General features: G+C 37.5%; 1 protein-coding gene across 3 annotated transcripts; it reads left to right on the top strand.

Moving 5' to 3' along the window:
- Nucleotides 1-106: 106 nt before the first annotated feature.
- On the top strand, nt 107-11,793 carry LOC102218790 (sialin-like). 3 transcript variants are annotated; one of them, XM_023345261.1, is made up of 12 exons: nt 112-213; nt 314-369; nt 4,442-4,577; nt 5,420-5,637; nt 6,103-6,336; nt 7,224-7,398; nt 7,475-7,593; nt 8,845-9,006; nt 9,983-10,115; nt 10,189-10,336; nt 10,878-10,968; nt 11,265-11,793. In XM_023345261.1, the coding sequence occupies exons 3-12, from the start codon at nt 4,502-4,504 to the stop codon at nt 11,427-11,429; spliced, it is 1,521 nt and encodes a 506-aa protein (XP_023201029.1). In that variant the 5' UTR covers nt 112-213; nt 314-369; nt 4,442-4,501; the 3' UTR covers nt 11,430-11,793. The 3 variants fall into 3 exon arrangements, with proteins under 3 accessions (XP_023201030.1, XP_023201029.1, XP_014325652.1); XM_023345262.1 differs by lacking the exon at nt 314-369 and having other exon boundaries at nt 107-213; XM_014470166.2 differs by lacking the exons at nt 112-213; nt 314-369 and having other exon boundaries at nt 1,523-4,577.
- Nucleotides 11,794-20,507: the final 8,714 nt, after the last annotated feature.

The raw sequence follows: 20,507 nt of genomic DNA, 5'->3' as shown, positions 1-20,507 counted from the left end.
AACGTCATAATCGTTAGTACAGATTGATAAATCATGCCTACCGCACTCACTTCCGGGTCTCAAACGAGGCGTAGCGCGTCTGAATGATTTGTAGATCTGTTTTCCCGGAATCGTTGTTCCTCTTGTGACTCTGTTGAAAAACAAGCAGCTTTGTTTAGTTTGTGTCTTGCCGGGAGAAGCGTTATGTTTATTCGCTTGATTAGAATTAAGAAGGTAAGATTTAATTTTAGAAATACAGTTACAGGTTTTTACTTGCCTGATACCTCTCGGTTACAGTGAAGTTGTATTCTGCGGTTACTTGTTCTATTTTCAGGTCAGGTTTCGGTTTTTAGCAGAGGTGTGACCAAGTCACTGTGTTGCAAGTCTCAAGTAAGTCTCAAGTCTTTGTCCTCAAGTCCGAGTCAAGTCTCAAGTCAGGAACCTTTAATTTCAAGCCATTTCGAGTCGTTTTTATTTTATTTTTATAACTTGCAATTATACATAAAATTCAAATAATAGACCATTTGTACGTTTTAAAATATGTATTTATCTCGAATGATAGAACATGTGTAGCTGAAACCAAAGTATAAAAAACATTTTTAAATTGGACCACTTTATTGCCCAGTTCTGTTAAACTTGATATTCAATAAAAAAAGACGAAAATGCTGACATTTCCACAGCACAATACAAAGAACCATAACAGCAGTTTTTTCCTCTTTTCTCTGACCTGTCAAAACAATATATTGTCAATATAATTTCCCAACGTAGATGTCTTCAAATACACCAACCATCCTTAGATGATACTAGACCCGGCTCATCATCATGATGGGACAGAGAGACTCTGTTCCCAGTGTTCAGGTCCAGAATCTGCTTTCTGTTCCGGAGCCCCGCTCACTATCCACCGGCTTCCTGAGCTAACACGGTGCACATTATTTGTGGAGGCATTTGAAGGACCGGATTTATGGTAAATCATCACCAATTTAACCCGGAGTACACATGCTAACACGAAGTTAGCTAAAGTCAACTATCTTACAGCAAAAGAAAAGCGCCACCTACCGATCTTTGTGAAGCTTCAAATGCCGGACAAAGTTGGACGTCGTGGCATCTCCATCCGATATTCTCTTCTTGCATGTTTTACAAGTTGCAGTTCGTTTTTTAGTCGAAAGTTCATAACCTACGTAGCCAAAAGAAATTACTCGCGGAAGCATATTCGAGCGGTTATTTCGTATTTCGTTCCCTGAGCTCTGTAGCTTTGCCGCGTTTTTTTAAACGTCCAAATCCTGTTAATTTGATTGGTTGTGCTGCAGCTACGTACACATACATACATAAGGAGAGAGGAAACCATAGTGACGGTCTGCGCATATTGATACGGAATGAGTGACATTAATTAATGACGCAACTTTATAAATAATGTGTTTTAAATTTTAAGACTTTGAGTAAAAAATATCAAGTCTTTTCAAGTAAACAGCTTCAAGTCGAGTCAAGTCCCAAGTCAATGGCATGAAAGTCAAAGTCAAGTCCGAGTCTTTGAGCATTTTTTCAAGTCAAGTCTCAAGTCGTGATTTTAACGACTCGAGTCTGACTCGAGTCCAAGTCATGTGACTCGAGTCCCCACCTCTGGTTTTTAGTGTCTCTGACAGCGATGATAACTGACGCCCTTCTGGTTTATTTTTTAGTTTAGTTTTCTGTCAATGGATTACATATTAAAGTTGTCTGTTTTAAACCAAAATTTCCCAGTATTCTGTAATTTTTTTTGATTTAAGGAACAGAAGCTTAAAATTAACGTGTTAACTTTAGTTTTGTATTTCACTAACGCATATGGATAAAACTCACAGTTGGGTGATGCAGTATAGTTTAGTTTTTTATGATTTTACAAAATACAAAGTTTTTTAGTTTTAAAAAAATCTATTTTGTGCATATCTAGGTTGATGACATGACAAAACGCACACAAATCCTGCTATTCGGTTGGCATGAAATAGTAAATATTAAAGAAATTAACTAATATTTTAACCAGGATTCTCTGAAACATTCAGGTTTGTGTTTTGTTGCTGCCAAAATTATCCTTATGATGTCATCAGAAGTAATAAGGTTATTTTAGATAAGTTAGATTTTATCATGATGAACTAATGACTTATAGCAAAATAGAAAAATAAAGCTAAAAACTGACAATTTAATGTTGTTCTTTTAGGTGACCTGAAGTGAGTTGGTTGATTTTTACAGACAAATCTGAAGTGAATCTTTAATCCTGTGGCATATTTAAAAACATCTCGTCAGGTTCCTTTACAGCGTCATGACTTTAAATTACAGACCAGATAACCAAATGTTTCCAAGTCAGAGCTTTATTTTGCTGCGTCCTCCATGTTTCCTCTTATTGTTGCTAATTTGTCCTTTTCGCATGAAGTTAATCTGAATCTCAAAGACAGAGATTCAATAACGCATTGATTGTTCCTGACAGGAATCCTCGTGATGCGTTGCTCTCATACTTGCTTTAGTCACATGAAAAATGATAAATATATGTTTTATCTCTGCTTTCATCTGATAGTGAATTAAACACAAACAGTTTCTTTAGATAAGTTTATTAAAATATAAATTGCTACACTTTAATGACTCTGATTCCAAGAAGTTGGACCTTTTTCTAATCTTTCAAAGTTGTCTTGGTCAGCAGTTTTTCAAGGTTTTTGGATATATTTTTGGAAATTTCTGCTTATTTTTCCCTAGTAATTGTGTCAATGTTTTTTCAGTAAATTAGGAGTTTTGCCAGTAGCTCCTCCTGAAGAACTTGTTATGTTCTTCCACAATTTTATTGTTTGTCCAAAGTTTTTCCAGCAAACCATCATTCCTTTTCTTCAGCAGTGGAGCAGTAAAGTCCATTGCAGTTGAGTTCAGCACATGTTGTTTTTCATAAAGAAAACTTCTCACAGGTAAATCTGTCTTTCTGAAGCTCTCTGTGAGGATTCCTTAACTTCTCTGCTTCTTTTGTAAATCCTTCCTGCTTCTTATTTCCTTGATAAATAACAGTGAGGAACATGTTGTACTTTTTAGTCTTGAGGTTTAATTTGAATCATTTCACAAACTCAGAAACACCTGATCACTTTTCCCTGATGTGTAAAAAAAAGCAAATAAAGAGGATGTACTTTCTTTCTTTACCATGACTTTATCTACTTCCTGTTTCTCTCCCAGACATTTCAATAGTTCCTAATTAAAGCAAAGTTTAATTAGGAACTTCCTCAAAGTCGCGGCGCTTTGTAACAGTAAAGCTAAACTAAATGTCAGGCTGTTGTCAAGGTGATTCTGACCCAGATTATTTGTTTAATTTGCAGTAGATTTTGCATAAATGCTGAAAAATGGGCAGAAAGCAGATAGTTTTTGTTTATTTTGCAGTTGAAAATAATGAGACTTTAGAAGTGAAACAGGCCCACAGCATCACCCAACCTCCACTGTGCTTATCATCGACCCACCTGGAGGTTTTGTTGTTGGAAAGTTTACTCTGATTCAGGTGAAATCCCCGGAGAGTTGAGCAAACTTCACATGTTTGTGACAGAAGAGTACCAGTAGTAAGTATCTCAGATGACAACTGATGGTTGATATGGAGACTTGGTGGCTAAGCCTCTCTCAATAATCAATTAATCTTATGATAAATCAAGATCAGCTGATTATTAATATTTTTTCAAAGAGCAGTTTTGTTTAGAGAAACTTCATAATCCATTTTATTTATATTTTTGGTTGTGTGTGTTTTTAGTTTCTGTTTTATTTACTGTTTTTTGTTGTTTTATTTTATTAAAAATATCTTCCTGTTCCAGTGTAAAGTCTTCCTTATAATATGAAAGTTTATTAACCTTTGAAAGGGCAAACCTGCATTATTATGCCCATGTCAATATATTACTTAAAATGGTCTCAAAATAACTATTTTTTGGACAGTTTGTTATTGTCACAGGCCTGTTGGTGACTCCAGGACTTCATATTTTGATGCAGTGATGTTTGGAGATGTTTTTGTGTGTGGTGAAGATACATTTTGCTCCTCGTTCTGCTTCGTTTGTCTCAGTTTAGACCAGTAGCTATTATTTTAAAATTTTTCCCTTACTGAATAAAAGTAAAAGTTGCATTTTTCAGTGATGATGAGCTACTGGATTAAAGCTAGGTTTGTCTTCAAAGCTTTTTACATATCAAGGGTTAATGCATCTGTCCTCATGACTGAGAAAATGTCTGCAGATTTTTCTACGTTCTGCTGAAAATGCAGGTTTTGAAAGCAGACTGCTGTTAAACTGTGAGCTGAGTTTCACTGGATGCCACCTGTTGTCCATCAGAACTGCTTTGCTGAAGCTAATCTAGTTCAGATTACTGAAACAGGAAGTGGTACTGGGAACATTTCTGCAGAATTTCAACAACAATCCCGATCAGCTGAAACTCCGTCACGCGTTCATCTCGCTTCCTCTCTGCTTTGTTGACGTTTTAATGTTTCCAGCTCATCATGGCTCAGTAGCAGCGACCCACCGACCGATCCAGTCCGGCTCAGACGCCTGCCATGCCGCTGCCCAATGGCCGCTCCATCAACACCGAGGACAGCGGAGACACCGAGGTTCTCCTGGGGAAGGACGCCGGTGAGTTTGGTTGGTTTGTTTACATGGCAAAGTTAAAGCAAACAGCAGATTTTTTCTCCAAAAGAGAAGCTGAAGATGGAGCACATTATTATTATTATTATTATTATTATTATTATTATTATTATTATTATTATTATTATCATTATCATTATTATTATTATTATTATTATTATTATTATTATTATTATCATTATTATTATTATTTATTTTATTTTTTTTCATGTCTTGCTTTTTATTTTTTCTTACTGGAAATTTGCTCAGATAAAACAACAACAATAGAACATATATACAAATAAATGACTGAATAATAAAACAAATACAAGAAATGTATAAATAGTAAAAACATAAGTATTATTGAATATTTTATTATTTAATGAGTATTTTTAATATTTATTCATTTAAACAAATGAATGTTTTCGAAGCCATTACTTCGAAACCAACAACAAAACAAAAATATGTTTTAGTTTTCAGTTTTAGGGAGAACTTAACTTTTGGAGGAGTGAGCTAGCATCACGTTGAAGCAACATCTCCAGACATCAACTAGGACGATGGAGAATAAAGTAAATTTATGTCCCTAAAGACTCAGAGCTGCTGGGTCCAAACATCACAGCAGAAACAACACAGAAAGACATTTTCACAGATTCTGCAACAGAGTCCAATTCAAAACAAAGCGTTGGTGAACAAACAAACCGGAGTCATTTGGACTTTTGTCAAATCCGTTCCCGTCAAGATAAGATAAGATAAGATAAGATAAGATAAGATAAGATAAGATAAGATAAGATAAGATAAGATAAGATCTTTATTGTCATTGTCTCAAGAGCAACGAAATTCAAATTCAACAGTTCCCCCTCGGTGCTGCTCGGCCCGTCTCAGCCTCGCCGTCCTCATGTTCCTGGGGATCTCCGTGGTCTACGGTCTCCGGGTCAACCTCAGCGTCGCCATGGTCGCCATGGTGAACGCCACGGACCCGGCCGGAACCAGGAACACCACGGCGGACCCGGCGTGTCCGCTGCCGTCGGGACCAGAAAACAGCAGCAGAACCCTGCAGCAGCCGGACGGGGTGAGTTGCTCTACTGTTCCTCAAACTGTGGCTCCCGTGGCGCCCCCTAGTGGTCCGCAAGGTATTGCATGTACATGTCAGTTTATTTGCTCAAACTGCAGTTGGCTTACCAGGCGACTGTGTTTAAAAATAACAGTGAATAAATGGCGCAAAGCTTAAGTATGTAATTTTATAGAATATATTTATTTACATATTTGTTTGGTATGTGACAGATAAACTGAAAAAGTTGAGCTCCTCTGCCTTTTCCCAGCAGTAACTAGAAACAACCAATCAGAGCCAGGAGGCGGGACTTAGCGCTGTCAGTCACAATCTCATATGGAGCTGCTACCTTTTCCCCAGACTCTCAGTTAGTGAGAACTGTTCATTTTTACGACTTGGCTTGTTTATAATGCAGCACGTCTCCAGAGAGACATTTGAACAGACGCTGCTGTTTCTGTCCCTGTTGACGGCTGATTGTCCCCCCAGACCCCCCAGTATCGCTGGGACTCAGAGACTCAAGGCTGGCTGCTGGGCGCCTTCTTCTTCGGGTACCTGTGCACTCAGATCCCGGGCGGCTACCTGGCCGGTCACTACGGCGGGAAGATCTTCCTGGGTGTGGGCGTGTTCGGCACGGCTGTCCTCACCGTCCTCACGCCGCTGGCTGCTGGGTGGGGGTCGCGCTGGCTGTTCGCTCTGCGGGCCCTGGAGGGCTTCGGAGAGGTAGGTCACCTGGTTCTGTGTTAGACTCTTAAAGGGGCGGTGGTACAAAAGGCCATTTTTTAGCACAAGTAGCTATGGTACCTTCAGTTGCTACATATCAAGTAAAAATTTTACATCATAATTTAACGCCTTGAAAATGTTTATTTTTTTAAATTCCTGCTGTTTCTGAAACTCCGCCTCCAGGAAGTTATCACAACATGGCTCCTCTGTTAACCCTTTAATTTGCTAATTGCTGCTGGCTAGTCTGAAGGAGCTGCTTTGTGAGGCGGAAGCTCGTTGGCTCGTAAACTGCTAACGAGGGGGAACTGTGTCCTCAAAGGCGGGGCTAGATACCCCTACATGTTTTGCACTTCTGAATGGTTGCCATGGAGATTAAAGGACTTCTCTAACATGCATGAAAGAATCAAGGCAAAACATCTGGTTTGTTACCTCATTATTATATGAGATAAAGCTGAAAAAGGAGATTGTCCAAAATACTGGCTCTTTAACAATGATTTAAAGGGGACATATTTTGCACTTTGTACTTCCATTCGCGTTTCTACTGCTTCTAAAAACAGACCAACGCTTTAAAAAGACACCCAGACGTTTTTTAGCAATGAGTTAAAGTTTTTTGACGTCTGGAAAATGAACCGTTTCCAAAAACCTTCAAAGTGTAACGTCATAAATCAGAAGGCACTGATTGCTAGGGTTACCTAGCAACCCCAGCAAAACCCGGCCCGTTACCTAGCAACACAAGCAGAAGTCAAGCACATTTGGTCAGCTGGCTTTACCGCTGAATGCCCTGTACAATGGCTGTTGGAAAAGAGAAGTGTTTTGTTGTTGTTATGAATTTAAAAAGTTATATTATTACTGCTACACATATTTGTAATTCATAATTTTGTTTTCAGGGCGTGACGTTCCCAGCCATGATGGCGATGTGGACCCGGTGGGCTCCGCCTCTCGAGCGCTCCTTCCTGATCTCCCTGTCGGGTTCTGGGGGAAGCTTCGGCGCCTGCCTGGCGCTGCCGCTCACCGGTTACATCTGTGAACAGCTGGGCTGGCCCGCTGTGTTCTACCTCTGCGGTCCGTGGCAGAAACACGCAGAAATCGCCTCCATTCAGCTCCTTTTTTATTAACGCTTCACGTCCTCGTCCCTCAGGAGGCGCCGGATGCCTCTGGTTCGTTTTCTGGTGCATTCTCGTGTCCGACGACCCTCGAACTCACCGTCGGATCAGCGAACAGGAGAGAGATTACATCATAAACTCTATTGGAGCTCAGGTGAGCATCAACATCCTGGTTGTTTGGATTCAGCTTTTTGTGCTTGACTGAAACAATTAATCATGATTAATTAGCTGTTCAACTAATCGTCAAGTAATTTAGTAACCGATTAATCGTTAACTGGAGTATACTGATCCAAAAGAAGGCCATGTGCTGAAAGAAAATTGTACTTAACTCATTAAGCCAGAACTGTACAAAAAATACACATTTTGCATTTAATTTGAAAAACTAATTTATTCGTCATCATCCTAATTCATCCTTTGCTACAAATGATCAAGTGTTCACTAAAGAAATTCTGTTATTGCATTTTATGCAATAAAATGTTTATTTTTTATCTTTAAAAATGAATTTGATTATTTGTTTATTTGTATTTTTTTTATAGATTTTTAATATTTTATTAGGTTTGCAACTAACCATTACAGTAATCAATTATTCTCTCTATTAGTCTGATGACTAATCAAATATTTTGATGATTAATTGAATAAAAATGGTACATTTTGGAGATTTTTCATCATCCTACTTAAGCCTTTTTATACATTATTAGGAATAAATTAAGTTATGCAGACAAACAAATATATATATATTTTTAAATAAAAAAAACATTTATTGTCTAAAACGCAACAACAAAGCATTTTAAATGCAAAATATACATATAATTTTTAACAGTTTTGGCCTAATTACTGCTCTGAGTTGTTCTTTCACCAAATGATTTTTTTGAGTCATTGTATACCAGTTAATGATTAATCAATTACTAAATTTGTTGGCGATTATTTGAGTGATCGATTAATCAGATTGTTTCAGCCTTATATTTTAAAATATAAGCTTAAATAATAAGTCTGCAGAATGTGCCATTGTTTAATCCAATTAATCGTCAGACTAATAAATTACTAATCTGTTTTTCAAACTAAATGATGGAGAAATGTCCGGCCCGTATACTCCTCACTTCTCCTTTAGACTTCCTGTTTCTGCTTTTTTTTTCCTTTTTTTTCTCCAAAGTTTTTGCAGTGCTTGTGGCTCGTATTTTTTGCGGAACCAGCGACGTCCGCGCCGAGGCCTCCAGACGTGGGGCGTGCTAACAACTGCGCCGCCACAGCACGCCCCTGTTTCTGCTTTTTGTTCTCAGATCTTATTGTTTACATGTGAAACTCTTTTTTTATCAATGCTAAACACTTCTGCTTGTTTATCTGTGTGTTGTTTTTCTCACAGTTTCCCAGATACGAGTTAAATTTGTCTGCTATAATTTTCCTGCAGGGCAAAGGTCACGGCTGGTCGCTGCCTCTTGTGTCCATGGGGCTTTCCGTCCCGTTGTGGGCCATCATCGTCACCCAGATGTGCTCCAACTGGTCCTTCTACACGCTGCTCACCTCCCTGCCCACCTACATGAACGACATCCTGCACTTTGACCTGCAGTCGGTGAGTTTCTGCTGCTCCGTTGCACCAGATTAAAAAACTAAAACTTACCTGTTCAGCCAGGTTTCTACTGAGAGAACAACAGAAACTCAAAGAATGTGAATATCGTGAAAAGGTTGTTTTTTTTTTGCCCCTCATTTCAGAACGAGGAAATGTTTATTCCTTTTAATTTTGGTAATTCTGCCTCACAGAGAATGAAAACCCGAAATTCAGTGTCTCAGAAAGTTGAGTGGAAGGAAAAAATCTACCAGCAATGGGGCTAACTGCAGCCTTAGCTTGAACTATTTCTTTAAATATTTCACTCTGTTTGTGATGAATCTATATAATATTTGAGTTTCACTTCCTGAAATGAGGGACAGAAATACAGATTCTTTGTTTTTAACTTCTGATTGGTCGAGGGCGACATTCATCCTGGAACCGCCATGGTTTAATGTTTTCTATTTTTTGGTCTAGAAAATGTTTTTAGTTTAACCTCAGAAACAAAAATGGAGAACTTTGTTCTAAAATCGTTGCTGTCTTCAGCCAAGTTTAATGTCTCGGGAGCCCAAGTCTGTTGAGTAGAAAGTTTCTGGATGTTTACGGCACAACTTGAGTGATATTAAAATAAAAGTAATAAAGGTAGCAAATAAAAGAAAAATATTTTGAGTTTATTAGGACCAAACATTTTCCAGAAGATATTAAAAATGTTTTAAAAGCGTTCATGCTCCATTTTCTGCTTTTTCTGATAACAGGATCAGTGAAAAATTCAGATATTAATATAAATTAGCCTTAAAATCCAATTAGCTGCTCCTGTTGGGTTCTGTTCTGCATTTTGCTGTGGTTTACAGATTGAATTTACTGTGTTGTAGCATTTCATATTAAGCTAATATAATTAGATTTTTATTTAGAACGTTTATTTTATAATGAGTTGTAAAGATTTCATTCTGTTTGCTGAGTTTTGTGTTAATAAATGAGTAATTTGCGTCTCTGTGGGCGTCAGAACGGCTTCCTGTCGGCGCTGCCTTACTTCTGCAGCGTTCCGGTCTCACTGCTGTCCGGCGTGGCTGCTGATTGGCTCATCATGAGGCAGGTGTTCAGCATCACCAACGTGCGCAAGATCTTCACCTTTACAGGTCAGTGAGGTTACTTTTTCAGCCTAAACAGACTAGCCGCTGGGTTGCCATGGAGATACTCGTCTCCCCGCAGGCCTGGTGCTGCCGGCGCTCTTCCTCATCGCCGTCTGCTACGCCGGATGCAGCCACATCCTCACCGTCACCTTCCTCACGCTCTCCACCAGCTTAGGAGGGACCAGCTCCGCCGGAGTCTACGTCAACCAGATCGACATCGCTCCCCGGTGGGTGCCCGCTGCCATGGCAACCGTTTCAACTCCAACATGGAGTCATGAGCTAACAGATTAGCATCTGAGCTGGAGGTGTTGCTTTCCACAATTCAATATATATAAATATTCATAAATGAACAAATATGATCATTTTATTACAATAAATTTTAAAAATGCAATTATGCATAAAATACATAAATAATGTCACGTAAAGCCATCATTTCAGGCTAATCCGTTGTGGTCAGTGGGCGGGGCTAACAGTTATAGTTAAATGTGATTGGTCTGCAGGCTAACCAATCACAGCACATCAAGTTATTTTGTCATGAATAATATATAGTTATACAGGAAATAACTATTTCTGATTTTAACATTAAAATTTAAATTTTAAATTTTAAAGTGCAAATAATCAAAATTTTGATTGTCAGAATAATCAATAAAATATTAAATTAGTAAATCAGTTGTTGGTTGCAGCTCTAATTCTGATCCAGTTTGTGTGAGAATAAAGCATCACAGCCAACATAGGAGGAAAACTTTATATGTTATCTTTTCCTGGCAGGTACGCCGGATTCCTCCTGGGAATCACCAACACGTTCGGGACGATCCCGGGCGTCGTGGCGCCGATCGTGACGGGATACTTTACAGAAGATGTGAGTCTCTAAGAAATCTTGACGCTGAAACACCTCCAGCTTTTCTTTCCCGTCTGGTTTGGTTTCCGTTTGTTTTGCTCTAAACTTTTTTATTCCTAATGTTTTCTTTTCCTCTGTTGGGTTGATTGAGGCTCTCGCATAAAAATAAGATTCTCGGAAGTTTAGCTTCTGTGTCATGAAAACAACAAAAATAATTGTATAAACTCCATTTTTTACTGAGTTATTAATCACATTTTAACTCCAGTGATGTGTCTGCAGTGGTACACAGGGTAGATTGACCTCTGACCTTTCTGCAGCACACCATGGCAGGCTGGAGGACGGTGTTCTGGGTCGCTGCTGGGATCAACATCGGCGGCGCCGTCATCTACACGATATTTGGCAGCGGGAAGATCCAGGCGTGGGCCGTCAAGGAGGAAGAGGAGGATGAGGAGGAAGAGGAGAGGGCGGTAGGTCCAAGCTGAAGAAAAACCAAAGAGAAGCAGCGAAGCTCAACCTGGCGAAGGATTCAGGGCAATTAATCCACAGACTGACCTCAACGCACAGTTTTCACTTCTTTTGCAACATTTTCTTCTTGTGGGACGTTTACATCGCTTTAAAAACGCTTTAATTCACCTCTGATTTTTACTTTCTTGCCTTCTAATGATTCAGATTTTCCTGTAATCATTGAAGGTGGTCTTGCTCAGTATTTTGAAGGTTTATTTTTGGACTTTGGCTGATTTTTCACTCCGTATCAGTCGAGTTCCCAACCGTGTTTTTTTTTACCCCTCCAGGGTCTTTTGTGGCTCTAGTGCCCCTTATATGACAGTAGGCTGACAGGAAACGGGGAAGGAGAGGGGGGAAGACATGCGGCAAATATCGTCGGGTCCGGGAGTCGAACCCGCAACGGCCGCGTCGAGGACCGAAGGCCTCCAAATACGGGTCACGCTAACCGCTACGCCACCACGGCACGCCTTTAGTTCCCAACCGTTTTCAGAGGAATGCTGTTAGTTTGATCGCTAAGCCTCGTAGCTCCGACATGTGAATCATTCAGGAGTAAAAACTGATGAATCAGCACAACGATGACACACAACAGACCAGTTCACAGGTTAAACTGTGTTGCTTTGGAAATCAGAACCTTTAAACCTTCAGTTAACCCAGAAAAATACCAGAAACTCAACAGAAAATATGATTTTAGGTGATTTCAAACTACAACAATATCAGGAAAGGTTTTGAATAATTTGGTCCTAAAAATACTTTTAATTATAATAAATCAGAGTTAATCCAGTTTATTCTATAAACTCTAAAACTGATATGATTCATGGTTTTAGCATCGCGTCAGATTTCCTGGATTTTTCTTCCGGTTCCTTAAAGACCAAAGTTGGAGTGACATTTCTTTTGTCCTCCTCTTGTCCAGTTTCTTATTTAAAATCTGGGATGATATCTGATATGAATGTTGCTTATATGCTGATCTGCATCAGAGTCAGTTGCTGTGTTTCTATTACAAATGTGCACAAAACTTTATCTATATTCTGATAATGTTGAAAAAACACAATTTTGTAATTCTGGTGTTTCGATTCCATAAGAAACACAATTAAAATCACAAGTAAATAATCTTATTTACGTGACAAGTCATAATAAATAATGGTAAACGGTAACATGAGATGTATTAATGTTTCAGTCGTGGTGCTAGCGCTCGTCAGGTCTCAGCCGTCAGAGACACGTTGGCGTCTTGTTGAGATAAACGTCTGATATTTGGGAGCGGCGACGTTTATCTGCAGCATTTTGGTAAAACTATCAACTTTACAGAAAAACTATCGATTTTACTATTTCAAATTTTGCTGGACGATAAATTGTTCCAGAAGTTATTGCGATATTGTTTTAAGACCATTTTAAAGTAATATAATGGTAATAAATCAATATTTATTGATTCTTAAATATCAATCAGCTTTAAAATCTTATGAACATGTAACACTGGAACTCAGACATGTTATATATCCAAAATAAATAATCAAAACAACAAATAAACAGAACTCTGTAAACAAAACTGGCCAGTTGAGTCTGAAGGCTTTTATCAGAAATCTACAATATCCAGAACATAAAATCATGAAGCCTGAATTTTTCTTGTTTTAAGGGTTTTTAGTTTTTTAAAGAAGTTTCTCTTCAGATCTGATTGGTTAAAAAAGTGAGAAAAAAAATTGCATTAAATTTTCTATTATCTTATTTAGTTTCTCCTGGTTTCCAGAGGAAAATATCTCCTTCATCCCGGTTAAATTATTTTAATATTACGGTACTATTAAAAGTAGAGGTAATGTCCAACAGCGCCTCCTACAGGTTTACAATGAAATAACAGACTTTTTATCACTGTTGGCTCCACAGACACAACAGCAACGACTCTATTTAAACATGTTGCCAAATAAAAATGCAGTTGCACTTATAAGATTTTTTTAAAACGTATGAAAAGAATAAAAGATTTTAATGTGAGGAAATCTGAGCATGCGGATGATGAGTGGAGTTGTGGTGAAATCAGGCAGTAACCGGATCATCTGAACTGTCAGTAAAATGGCTGCTGAACCGTTTCTGTCGGTTTGTTTTGCAGACAGACTGAAGCTGCAAAGATCCTTCACTGTCTGCACATTTAAAGTTGAATTAATCTGAGGATTAAAACGGTTCAGGCTTGAGTTTGTTTGTTTATTTACATCCTGTTTGCTTATTATTAAGAGTTAATAATGATTCACTTTTAAAGGATGAAGTTTTAATTTCAGGCTGGGTTTTGTTTTTACAATTTATTCCACAGTCGGTTTGTTACATTGCTTTGGTCTTAGCACTTTTTATTTGGTGTTTTATTTTTGAAATCAATGTTTTTGTTTAGTTATTTAACCCCAAACTGGACATAAGCTGCTTAGGAACGTTTCAGTGTTACTGAGAACAAGACGAAGTTTTCAGTCTGCAGTTTGTGAAGGAAAAACTGGATTTAAAGTGTCGTTCATTAGAATGAAAGTCAGATGAAGCACTTTCACCTGCAGGCGCCTGATGTTTGAGCAACAGCATCACTTAGACTGGAAGCACTTTTCACGTCAACATTTTAATAACAATTAATAATAATAATTTTAATAATGTAATGTGTTTTTTATATTACAAATTCAATTGTTTTGTTTTTATAAGATTTAAAAATATAATTTCTGCAAATGTTTGCAGAGAAATAAGTTACATGTGGATGTTTATAAATGGGTGTAAAATGTACTTCTTCTGTGATCTGAATTTTTTTTAAATATATTTAGTTTTTTTTTTTTTAAAAGATGGGATTAAAAGAAAGATAAAATTGCTGAAATTCTCTAAAATGTGTCTGGACGTTTCTTCAGAAATATTTCATGTACATATTTAAACATGTACATCATCTTTATACTTTAAGTTTCAGTTGTTTAATTCTGGCTGTAATTTTTTAATTATTCATACAGCTTGAAGGTAAATGTTCATATTAGCCTGTTTTTATACTAAAAAATGTATAGTTTGTATAGACGTGCTGAGGCTTCAGGGGAGCAGTTACTGTTAACAACCACTAGGTGGCGCAACACAATAAACATCAGTTTCTGTTGTATCACAATATTATTATTATTATTTGTGCAAATTGATAGCAAAAATAATTCTTATTTGAAGGTTCTGAAACGATCAGATCTTGTATTTCTGTTTTACTTTTGATTATTTGGCAGGAAATAAATTTCTTGATGACATATTTTACTAATTAGTTAAGGCAGTTTCCATCATATAAATAGTATAAAAAGATTTGGGCTTGCAATGCTAAAAGCTGCTCACAAGATCTTCAATATTTTAAGTATATTACTGATTAAGTAGTTCATTGTTATTTTTAAGTTTAAAAAAAGGTGCAAAAACATAAAATGAAGCCCAAATTAAATACTACTACATAAATAATTTTAAATATAAATTTGATTTTACTCTAAATTCTTACCTTGAAAACTTTGCATCAGAAAACAAGTAAAACACACAAACTTTTCAGATTATTTTTCTCTAAGAATAAACAGTATCCTCGATAAACAGGATGTTTTGTTTCTTAATGAAGGAACTTCGTCTCAGCATGAAGATTATTTTATTATATATGAATTTATGAGTTAAAGGAGTAACAATAAAGCTTAAGATAAAATAGAGGAGTTAACTCTTCTTATCACTTATCTCTTCAAATTGAATCACCTGAACTTTGTGAGGTTTCAGCTTTAAAGCAAAATGTCCGATTTTTGTTTGAGTTCCTCCAGAAAACACATAATACCTTTAAACTCTTCAGCTTCAACAGACGACATTTATAAAAGATTATTTAAAACCTAAGGCAAAAAAAGGTTGAGTTTGCGAAACGTATCTAGATTCATTTTTTTTATTACCAGTTACAACATATCATTTTAAATACACCCAGTTTTAAAGCCATTTACGAACATTTTAATAATTTTTTATTGTTAAATGAATATAACTTGTTCCTGGACTCGCAGTGGGGTCAATAAAAGCCCTTTGACCTCTGGGTCACCGCCAGGTGTTCGGCGGTTTCAGTTCACCGCTAGAACTTGCATCAGTCGCCTCACGGAGTCACCCGGATGTTGATGACGTCAGCAGTTTGACGAGAACACAGCGGTGCAACATGAAATGCCGTCCTACCGACACAGCGGTACCTAGCACGCTTTAAGGAGGAATTTTAACGAAAATATTTCAATTTTGGCTCCTAAATTGGCTTTAAAAATTAAATATTTATTATTTTTTATTGAACTTTATCCGTGCTTATTTCGTTAAAAGAAAGAATCAGTGTAGCATGTTGCTACATTCACACAAATTAATCTTCACATTTTATAATCTTCTCGTGTGATTTGTTCAGGTGTTTTTATCTTTGCTCTTCTTCTGTAGTAACTGGAGCACAGTAATAATAATAACTTGCTTTAAAATCTGACCTATATTTAACTCCAGTAATTTCAATATTTAAGTTTTGTGACGTCACTGGAGATATTTTTGCTTTGTACTTCTAACCTAATCTAATAAAGTTTTTAAAGTAATCCATAAATTTAACTTAAAAAAAATAAAATTACAGATAAACTAAAAAGCTTAACTTAAAAAAAGTCTTCAAAAACTCTTATAAACCACAAATAAAAATACATTTCCTTGTCAATTATTTAAAAAAAAAAAAAAATTTACATCATCTAACATGTGGAATCATGATATGAATCAACTCCAAACCTTTTCAGACTGAGAACTCTTCGTTGAGATAAATATCATCACAAATACCTGAACAAGAAGTTAGTCAAGAAAACAAACTGTCCTTGAAATAGTTTTTTTCACTCCTAAGTTTGTCAGGTTGTTTTGTGTTTGTCTGTTTTGTGTTTATTTTGCTTTTACTCATTGTTAGCCTTCTGGGATCTGATACATGAAGAACTGCTGGAATTCAGTGAAAATCTAAAGGGCTGTCTCAGCATCATGGACCGTGGATTATGGACTAGAGATGATCTTGTGAAGCTAATTTAATCACTTTTTCTTTCTGAATTTTGTAACGTTTCATACAGTCAAATATAACTAACTAGTAAAAATAAGAATTAGGCGCTAAAAGGAAAGTAGAGAAAAAAAGAAACACCATAATCATCTTTTGCTGTAAGTTTTCAAGTAAAATGTGGAAATATTTGGAGTTTAGGAAACTTGTGTTTTATTTGATGAAACATTTCAACACATTTTCATTCACAGCTGAAGAGAAACACTGAACCAGAGTTCAGTCCAAGTGGTTCCGACCAGAACCGGGGTTAACACTCAGAACAGTTGAGCTTTACAGTGGCACTCCTCTGGTTTACAGGACGATGCAGATCATGGCTTTGACATGCAAAAGGTCAAATGTGAGGTGAAGAGGAGAAGTGGCTCCTGCAGTGTGTTGCTAATGTGCATTATTTGCACCGACTGCCCCCTGCAGCTCTGCACATGTCACCATGCAGCCTGCTGACGCTGCAGCTCTCTGCACAGGAAAGACGCCGACGTCTCTGAACGCTGGCAGAAACCAGAACCAGTTTCCACTCAGGTAAACATCTACTACTGTTTACAAGAACATCCTAACTGGTTTTGTTTGATGCTGCAAAACTTTGCTTTGTATTTTCTTTCATTTATCTGAATTAAAAATTCAATTCAAAATACTTTACTGGTCCCAAAGGGGAATTAAATATCATTGTAGCTCATACTAATTCAAATTGTCAGAGTTGTTGCAGATAGTGATGATTAAGCTCAAGTACAAACGAAACATTTTCGTTTCAAAACAATCTTTACTATAAGGTTTGTTGATTCACTATGTATTTGTTGAAAATGTTCAGCAAATATTGAAGGTGGCATCCAGTAGAGGTGCAGTTTGTGCATTTGTTTCACCACAGTAAAATAAAAACAACTGCAAAAACACAACATTTTACAAAACATTTTGGTCTAGCTTCTAGTTCAAAGATCTTAGCAGTGGAAAAAAAGACACAAAAAAAGCTTATTTTAAGTAATTAATTAATTTATTAATTTATATTGATGAAAAAGTTATTATTCCACTGGCAGATTATTTCACTTATAGTGTGGGAAAAATAACCTCTTATAAGTGAAATAATCTGAAAGTGGTATTAGTATTTTTTCATCAATATTAAGGAATTATTGCTGCTATACTTGCTGAAATGTTACTTTTAATTTAATTTCGTCTTATTTCAGGTGCACTGAGATATTTGCATTGGAAACTGGACCACTTGGTGGGATTTTGTGTCTTTGCTGGGCAGCCTGAACTGAAAATGGATGAGTCTGATAATTCAGCTCCCTGTTACCATGACGACCGTCCAACATGACTCATCCCCGATGTGCCGCTGCGTCTTTTCACACCGTAACGCCTCCGTGTCTCTGCTCTGATCGCTCAGCCTCCTCCTCCTCCTCCTTCGCAGCAGCAGCAGCAGCAGCAGCAGCAGAGTTTTTGCCGCTGCAGTGGCATGATGGGAAGCCGCCATCACACCGGCGTCACGCCTCACCTGGAGACAAACGACAGGCAGGCAGGAATCAGGAAATACTCAACATCCCTCCATTTATTCTCTAGAGATGTTTGAGCTGTGGGGGGAAGAAGAGTACCCTGAGAGAACAATTTATCACCAATTATTGACAGAAAATAAATAGATTTTGTTTCATTTTTTATGTTCATGACAGAATAAATAAACAGGTGAGTTTATAATGTCTTAAAATGAGACTAAATCTACATTTACAGGTAGTTTAAAGCTCAAAAGAGTAAAATCCACCTAAATGTCAGTTGTCAGTGTTGTAACTATTTTTTTTTACAATTTGAACATCATAATTACTGATTTACTGGTTTATAATTATGATACTGATTTACAGTTATGATTTCTGGATAAAGAATGCTGCTCACACCTGTTCAGCTCTGATCAGTGACTCAACATGAATGCAGCACAGCAGAGCAAGAATCCTGTGTATCCTGGGAGCAAAGGTTGGGAGATCTTTGCATGGTAGCTGATAAAACGTTCCTCCGTTCTGCTGGGAAACCGGGTCAAGTTTCCACCCTGAGCCTCCAGGATTCCTGCTCCACCCTGCTGGGCCTCCACAGGCTTTTATTGGTGCCAGTCACAGTTTGGTACGAACTTCTGACATTTCCTTAACTAACTTTTTGGAAAAATTTACTTTTAGAGTATATTTACCAAAATTTGAACACAACTTTAGATTTCTGATGATGTATGTTTTCAACCTTAAAGGGGCAGTATTATATGTTTTCCAGGCACACATTTATAGCATAATCAAATATCAATGTTACCTTCAGTTGCTATGTGCAATATGGGCAACCGCCCAGGGCAGCATATTAAGAGGGGAGGCATGAGATCCCGTCTAATGGCTAGGACCGCCTATGATCAAATATGACATAAAAGAAATTTGACTTGATGCCTTGAAATTGGGCATTTGTCTCTTTAAGAAGCTCCTGTTTTTTCTGGAGCTCCGCCTTCAGGAAGTTGTCACAACATGACTCCTTAATTAACCCTTTAACGACGTTTTGACCAGCGGTGAACTGAGGACACATTTTGATATTTTTGACAGCTAACCTGACAACATTCATTTAGATAAGGTTCCATTATTTACAGTAATTTCACCAATTTTACGTCAAAATGTTGCACTTACTGTGTTGTACAGTAATGTTATGGATTCTGTGTTTCTTCTGTCTCTTTTATCTACTTACATGCACAAGCTGCAGCTGACATAACCATGTTTATGTGTGACTGTCGCCAGTCATACATAAACAGACTGAAGCTGATTAGACTCCCCTTTAGGGAGGGAACATTTTGCTTAGAAGAATAAAGGTTAAACTCTACAATCTTTGCCTCACCTGGTTACCTCCACCAGGTGAGCTAAGTGACGCCCAGCGCTGGACGGTGAATGTAACTCTGTATCTGATCCATGACATGTATGGCTTGTAATTTTTCAGCCTGTTTTTATATTTAACCACATCTCATTATTTTTCAAGGTCATTTCCTTTACAGCTACACCTGAATTTCCTCCCTGTGGGACAATAAAGAATATTTTTATTGTGTTCGGTTAACAGGAGGCGGGTGATTCCATTTTTATGTAGAGGACTTTCATCTGTAACTGAAACGGCTTTTTTGATTTTACGTTAAAACGTGTTTGAATATCTGAAACATTTCCTGATTCAAATTTTTAGATGAATTTCAAGTTTTCAAAGTTCAACAATGGTAAGAAACAACATTTCAACCTGAAAACCTGGTAGAGTTGGAACAAAGATTGTTCTGAATGACTGTTGGATGCTCCTGCTACCGCCTGGAACTCCTTCCTGACCCTCTGGGTGCTGGACTGTTTTGCTGAGGAGGTTTACTTTAGTTTGCTGCGAACGGAGCGGGAGAACCTGTTGACTGCACTTAGAATCAGGCCAGGCTGCATTTTTACACCCGTATTTTAAAAGATTGTTGCTCAACGCGGCGGGAGTGTTTTGTTCTCTTGATTAGAGGTGTCGCTCCTTACGTTTCCTTTCTGCCTTCCAGCCTGACGGGTTTGGTGCACCCGACTTCAGCCTGTCTGGACTTGACCTTCAATGGACTGAAAGCAGCAGCAGCAGAGTTAAACTGGTTTGCATGCTGACCAGTTCAGTCCAGGTTTCAGTCCAACTTTCCTCCTGCAGAATCACTTTTAATCACTTCAATCAGACCTTGAATATGCGTCTGCCGGCTCTTACAAAAGCGTCTGAAGAACAATAAAACTTTTTACTCTCTGTTTTCTCTCAGACTGTTTAAATGCAAATCTCTGTCCTCTGAATTAATCTGATGATTCAATCATTCCTCCCAGTGATACCAGTGGGGGTTGTGTGGTGGAAACCAGTCTGAAAGCTGTTAAATATTAAATGTTGCACTTAATCAGCCTTTATACCTGACTCATGATTATAATTATTCCCAATAGTTTTGTGTCCCAGCAGAACAAAAAAACCCCAACAACAAATAAATTCATTTTAAAAATAAACTTAATAAACAAATATTTTCTGTACTTAATTCATAAAATATTGTCCCTTTAGC

This window comes from Xiphophorus maculatus, chromosome 13, assembly GCF_002775205.1.
Source record: "Xiphophorus maculatus strain JP 163 A chromosome 13, X_maculatus-5.0-male, whole genome shotgun sequence".
NCBI lineage: Eukaryota > Metazoa > Chordata > Actinopteri > Cyprinodontiformes > Poeciliidae > Xiphophorus > Xiphophorus maculatus.
Note: the sequence above shows the minus strand (reverse complement) of the source record. Positions and strands in the feature narration are given on the sequence as shown.